We start from the raw sequence: 7,217 nt of genomic DNA on the forward strand, positions 1-7,217 counted from the left end.
CCTTATTCAATGTTTTTCTTAATTGCTTTATTTTATTTATTTTCTACATTGTACATTAATATAAAAGAGAATAAAACAATTAATGGGCAAAAATGTAATTATGTAGTAAACAAATGACTCACAAATGAATCACTAGAATGTGCTCAGTGTCCTCAGGCTATTAGCATAGCCGCCATTTACCAATTTTTCATGTTTTTTGCTAATTCTATGCTACAAACTCATTCCTGTTACTTTAGGTGCAAGTAACAGAAGTGAGTTCCAGTAACCGGAATGAGTGCCATTAACAGGAGTGATTTTTTTCTTGTAATAAATATCAATTTATTTAAACATGCAGTCAATCATTTCTTTAAAAGAAAGACTTTCTTGAGAGAAAATTAAAGGAATTAGTGGACTTGCTTGTAAACATGCGTTTAAATGTCACATGAGTTTTGTAATCATCTTCGGCTTAGAAACCTTGTAAAATTTTAAGTAAAGTTGCCTGAGTTTGACCAGTACATGTTTTAAATAGGTATATATATATATGTTATTAGATTCAGAGTTTAAAAAAATGTTAAGTAATAGTTTGGAAGAGTTACAACAAGCAAATGGCACCCATTCAGTGGAATGACCCTTATATAAAGTCTTATAACTGTGGCACAGAGAATTTAAATTACAGTACACTGCCCGTGGCAATCACTGGGGCCCAAGCACCACCATTATGGGGTCAGTAGAGCAAAAATGAGGGACAGTATTTTTAGACTGGCATTATTTACAGTATAATAGATGAGGGGTCTCAAAATAATATCTGTCTAACTCTGTATATGTTGACCTTGGTATGGTAAGCATTTTCATGTTTGGTTAAACCTGCTAACCTCTACGAGACACAGACACACTGTAAAAAATGCTGGGAAAAGCACACAGCATCAAGCAGAAAAGGCTGGTTATGGATTTCAAAGCCTTTCACTAATGACTTAATCAGAAACAGTTGATAGCTCCAGAGTTTTACTGCACAAAGGCCAACTGCTATTATAAACATCAAAACACACACACACCTTTTTGATAAGCGCTATTGTTGGCGCTGGAAAAGCAACATCTGTTGATGCTGACTGAAGTTTCCTCACTTTTGCTGCCCTGGCAAATCGTTAAATTCTTGGCTTAGATTACATTAACAGTAGCTACACCTCTTTCTCTTTCTCTCTGCAGAAACTGGAGATGGTTCTTGCACCGTTCTCCACTCTCTTTCCTCCAGAGGAGGGCGATAAAAATGGCTACCTGTTTGACAGAACCAACTTTCTGTCTGATGAAACCAATTTCTTGTCCCATTCGTTACGGCAGCTGGACCGAATCGACTCCCTAAGCGAGCAGGTCGGCTTTCTGGAGGAGCGCCTTGGAACCTGTGAGTGATGGCAATTATGAACTTGTGTTTTAGGGGTGAGATACGTTGTACCAAAACTATGTGGACACCCTTCAAAATAGTGAGTATTTTGGGCGATCACAATAGACAAACACTGGCCACAGAATGGGTAATACTGAACCTCAGACATTGGAACTGTCATAGGATGCCACCTTTCCAGCCATTCAGTAGGGACCACCAAGTAGAACCTAGTTCAATAATGCAATGACTTTAAGTACTATGTAAGCTATGAAGGTCCCCAGGAAATGCTTATAATTTTAAGAATGTAGCCTACAGAATGAGGTTGCCAAGTACTTGGAAAATGGAAACGAACCCCCCACCCACACCCACAAACCCAATTTATGAATTAAGGTAAAATAGCATTACAATAAACAGAAATGGCATCGGATGCCACCAATTCAACAGGTCAGTTCATCCCATTTTTGACTTGCTAGAGCAGCCTCTGCAAATTGTAAGTGGTGTTGGCTAGTGAAATTGCCTCTTCTTGTTTGCTCATTATAAAATTCCAGAATGCCACTGGAAACAGTGTCAGAACAAGAACAAATCAGAAGGAGCTTCATGGATTGGGTGTTTGTGGCAACCTGAGTGGATAAACATAAAAATGTTTGACTTGCAAGAAATGCCCTGGCCAGACCAATGTACCCGTCTCAATCATACCTGCTATAAGACCCAGCTCATTCCAGGATTTTAACATAAAGAAAGGGAGGACGACCAACTAGTAGCGATCATAAATAATTTTTATATTTATTGTTATAGAAAAAGGTCAAAAATGTCCTCAAAAAGGAGGCTGGTCAGTTGATTAACAATGGGGAAGAGAGACAAGAACAAAAATGAGAGGCATGGTTTTTAGAATTTTTGAGACCTTAAACATCACACCTGCCTCTGGATGCTGCACTCAACCATGGAGGATCCAAAACCTCCTCTGGAAGTATTGTCAGTTTGAGAACTTTTTATTCATAGCTTCAAAGATTAGGTTTCCAAGCCAAACTCACCATCCAAAATGCCCAGCCTCGGTTTGAGTGGTGTACTGCCCACCAATAAGATGACAAGAGTTCTTCTAGAGGGCAAAACCACACTTTACTAACTGGCAGTCTGACAGACGAATCTGGGTTTGGTGAACACCAGGAGAACACCACCTACTTAACTGCAGTTGTGAGTGGCCACAGTAGAGTTTATTGGAGTAGGGATGATGATCAGGGGCTGTTTTACAGGATTTGGGTTCATTTAGGTACCTTAGAAGGGAGGCCCTTTCCTGTCTCAAAATGGCAAAACCCTCCAGGCACAAAGTAAGGGTCTATAAAGAAGCCATTCTCCAAGTTTACTGGTGGCAACCTTGACTGGCCTAAACAGAGCCCTGACCCAACCCAATCCAACTGTTTTGTAAAGGGTTAGAATGCTGACTGTACCATCAGTGCCCAAACTAACTAAAAAGAAAGTCTGAAAACCTTTTAAGAAGTGTGGAGGCTGCTATAGAAAAACAATGGGGACAGACTTTACAGTACTAGCTGTAGTTTAGTAATAATATGATCAGATGTTCACATACTTTTGAATGGAGTATGCTTTATGTCACAGTACACTTTCTTGAGGTTATCTTGGCTACAGTACTGGATTGTGGAAACATTTGCAACATTATATTGATCAGGTCATTAAATCTGGACCTTGAATCCAGTAAATTTGTAAAGTCCCTAAAATTTGCTTACAGCACTTTTTAATTTTATTTTTATAAGTACTGGTTATTTTTGATGCATTTGAAAAGGTATCATATTGATTTAAATTTATGAATTTTAAGTAACATTGGGGTAACAAGGGTACATTATTTAGATTATTAATTGACACTACTTAAGACATTATTAATCGCTACAACATTTTAAACTAATGTCTTACAACAATTTTTTACAACAATACGGATTACAATGTATTAATGTTTAATAATGCCCTAACTGATATACATTAATAATAAGTATCTTAATAATGCTTAATGCATTTTTACGGTTATCTGTGACCATGTTTTTTTAAGTGTTACCAAAAAAAAAGAATGTATGGATATTGATGTTATAAATCATCCATACTTAGTGTCTGTGTGTGTGTAAGTAGATGGAACTTACCTGACCATAATGGCCTTTTATCAACTTCTGTCCTCTCCAGGTTCCTGTCAGGAGAACTAAACGATTACTGATGGACAGTCTAGATCTCTCTCAACTGCTCAGATCAGAACCATCAACAGAAGCAGCCTTAAAACATCTCATCCTTCTCATCCTCATTCAAACCACAGGATGAAGAAAGAAGCATCTTGGTTTCTAACATCCTGGAAACCCCCAGAATGCACATTATAAATCAACCGTTCAGTGAAAAATGTAGCTTCTTCTATTTTCAGCAGTGGAGCTAAAGGGCTAATATAGCTAACTTGATATTAAGGAGGCCTTGTTAAAATACTTGAGTAATAGTACAGTATTTTTTTACTGCATTTTACATTAGTACTAATCATAAAAACAAGAGCATTTTACCACATTAAAACCACGGTTTGTCAATTCACATTTATGTTTTTATGGTTAGCATGTTTTAGCACAGTTAAAGCTAACGTATTAAGAATTGGTATTCCTGGGCTCCACTAAAGTTAAGTAGTGGAATTTTCACTTTGAGCCAAACTTTGATAAGGACACACTTAACACATGCATTTCTGGACAAGCTGAGAGTTACAGAGCCATTACTAAAAGTGAAGAAGCATGCGGACCGAGGCGGAAAGGTAATATTACAGAATTTTGCACAAATATAACTTGTGTTATACAGCAGTACGCACTTCTGGAGAGTGCTGTCTGCCCACTTCACCAGAGTTACAGAGCACAGTTAGCCGAGCATGCCGAACCTGGATTAGCAATGAGAGAGCCACTATTCCATACATTTCACACATTACCTCATAGTAGTTTGGTTAGTTTACAGTTAGCTTCTGTCAGTCAGTTTAGTGGTGTGATTTTGTTTTATATTTTTTTAAATACACAACTTGATTAAGTTTGTTTGGATTAAATTTTGTTATTTTTGGCCTTTTTATGTTTACATCCATATAGCATTTATTTTAATGCTAATTTTTTTACTCTTATTCATAAATATAAGATCCTATTTTAGTTTTTTTTTTACAATTTTAGTACACAATACACAAGTATTGCCCATAATAGTACCTAAACGATTACTGAAATACAGTTTCTCTGCATTATTTCATCCCTGCAGTAAAATTAAAAACTGAAATTATACTACTGGTTGGCTAATATTGAAAAACTGCAGCTTTATCAGAATTAGCCTCGTAGCTCCAGTGCAAAAGTAAAGAAGCAAGAAGTAACTTCAGACATGTTGGCCGATCTGTTATATTTGAAATATATTTGGAAATGCAGGAAATGGTGACTTGATGTTTTGCTGCCTGCTACTATCTTACTTTAAAGGCATTTTAGCGATAAAGGTTTCTTTATCCGAATTATAAGGAATCAATATGTCCTGACGTTGCCAAAGTATCGATAGCTTACTGCTACATGTGAGTGTTTAGCTGTGTTTTTGTTAGCCATTAGCATTTTAGGCTGATAAAGCAGAAGGCTACATTATAAACATTGATTCAGACTTGACTGGGTGTCTTCCTGCCTCAGAATCCGACCTTAAAAGGCTGTATATCTTATCTTTCAGGCACAGTATGAGCAGTTCTGCTTAAGAGTTCTGCTCGAGCCAAATACTCATGGATACGACCTCCTTCCACTATTCCTAAACCTGTGATATCTCTTTGTGTTTTACGTCTAGGAGGAAGTGCAGATGTGTGTATATATATATTGTGTATGTTTCTGTGTGTACGGCAAAGAAGAGCCAATCACTGTATTTATTGTAATTATAAATAGCTGCTTGTATATAGAGTTATTATTTTGTATTAAAGGAGACCTCTGTGTTTATTCTTTTATTATTCTTTATTATTGTATGCACTTTTTTAATGATTCTTTTGTAATAAAGCCGGTTTGTTAAGAAAGACTTGGTGCATGTTGTAATCCTCACATTTCAGAATTTTTACAGCTTAAACGTTTATCGAGTAGCCCACCTCTGTTCACTCCCAGCATTCTGAAATAGAGTGGTTTTAGCTGATGCTCTCAACTGGGAGTTGGGAGCATCAGTTAAAATCCCTATATTTTTAAATGCTAAGGGTAAACAAAGGTAAATTATTCAACCAAAGTTATGTTTCACTAAAGCCCAAGTCTATTTCACACCCATTTTTTTTTATTAAAGGGGAATTTTACTGAATTTTCAAAATATTTGTATAACTAAACCATATAATTAGAATTAAAAATTAAAAGCAATGTCAATATACTAATAAATGTAGCTTATAACAACTTAGATCAACTTTTTTTTCTATTTATGACCCACCTATTCATAGCTAGAAAGCATAATAACCCACAAGAGGTCAAAACTCCAAAAACACCATTTTTCCGAGTGTGGAAAGGCAGACACTGATGTTGGACGAGAAGTCCTATCTTACACTCTCCGTTTTCATTCATCCCAAAGGTGTTCAATAAGATTTCTATAAGAGTTCCTTTTGCTGGAACTAAGGAGCTGAGCCAAGCTCCTGAAAAAACAACCCCACAACATAATCCCCCCTCAACCAAACTTTACACTTGGCACAATGCAGTCAGACAAGTACCATTCTCCTTGCAAGCACCCAAGCCAGACTCATCCAAACAAAGAAGCATGATTCTTCACTCCAGAAAACGTGTCTCCACTGCTCTAGAGTCCAGTGGCTCGGAATGTGAAAACTCATATTATATAGATGTATGGTTTGGAGAGACATGTCATCTGCTGGTGTTGGTCCACTGTGTTAAATCAAGTTCAAAGTCAGTGCAGTGTTTTCCTAGAAAATCTTACAGCACTTCATGCTTTCCTCTGCTGACAACTTTTATGGAGATATGGCTTTCATTTTCCAGCAGGACCTGGCACACTGCCAAACGTACCAATTGGTCTGATTTTTGGGTTTTCATTGGTTGTAAGCCATAATAATCAACATTAAAATAAACGCCTAAAATATTCATAATATATAAAATGAGTTTCACAACATGAACTGAATTACGTAACTTTATTAAAGTAACCTTTAATGATATGCACTAGTATATATTTAACACATGCAGATAAAATAATTTACATATTGCTTTTTAATTGTTTTTTTTTATAATTTTATTATTCATCTGTATATATTTAAGATAAAGCATTTTTGTTTAAGATCATTTTGGAATAAACCCTGTAAAATTGTAAATATGCTGAACATCTGCTTTTTTTGGGCGTTTATCTTTGCATTTTAGCAGATTTAAAACAAGTTTGAACCGATTACTAACATTTTTACATTTACATCAACTGAAAAATCTGGCAACCCTGGTGGCTCACTGTCCTCACCATCCTTTTAGGTTTCTGTTGCTCAGAAGTGAAACTCGTCATGAAGTTTGGTCCACACTCAGCACATGTATTTGCATTGCATTATGGGAGTTTATAGTGCCTTCAAAATCCCATTAGATTCATACAGAGAAAAATGGCTGATGTTATTTATTAGTGCCCTAGAATGTAAATAGGGAATCATATTGGTCACAACCTAGGTCCTACAAAGGTCTTATGACTCCAAGAGGTTTATTTATTAATTTTTAAATTTTAGCAACACTAGCCTAGCATCTGCTGTTGTAAACTGAAGAAGACAATAACATAATAAGTCCAGATAATACCCTGTTTTGGGTGACGACTGCATTTGGGATCTGTAATAAATCAAATATCAAAAAAGCAAACATTTTTTACCAAACTGTTCGTTTAATATACATAAAAG

The 7,217-nt window shown here is 36.2% G+C and overlaps 1 protein-coding gene across 2 annotated transcripts in view; it reads left to right on the plus strand.

The window, feature by feature from the left end:
* The window catches only part of egfl7 (EGF-like-domain, multiple 7), a 35,781-nt gene extending 30,389 nt beyond the window's left edge, over nt 1-5,392 (plus strand). For both annotated transcript variants that reach the window (XM_022676192.2, XM_022676193.2), the window contains exons 8-9: nt 1,183-1,375; nt 3,539-5,392. In XM_022676192.2, the coding sequence (XP_022531913.2) occupies nt 1,183-1,375; nt 3,539-3,558 (213 nt within the window). In that variant the 3' untranslated portion in view covers nt 3,559-5,392. The remainder of the gene's footprint in view (nt 1-1,182; nt 1,376-3,538) is intronic.
* Nucleotides 5,393-7,217: the final 1,825 nt, after the last annotated feature.

Source organism: Astyanax mexicanus, chromosome 17 (genome assembly GCF_023375975.1).
Source record: "Astyanax mexicanus isolate ESR-SI-001 chromosome 17, AstMex3_surface, whole genome shotgun sequence".
Lineage (NCBI taxonomy): Eukaryota > Metazoa > Chordata > Actinopteri > Characiformes > Acestrorhamphidae > Astyanax > Astyanax mexicanus.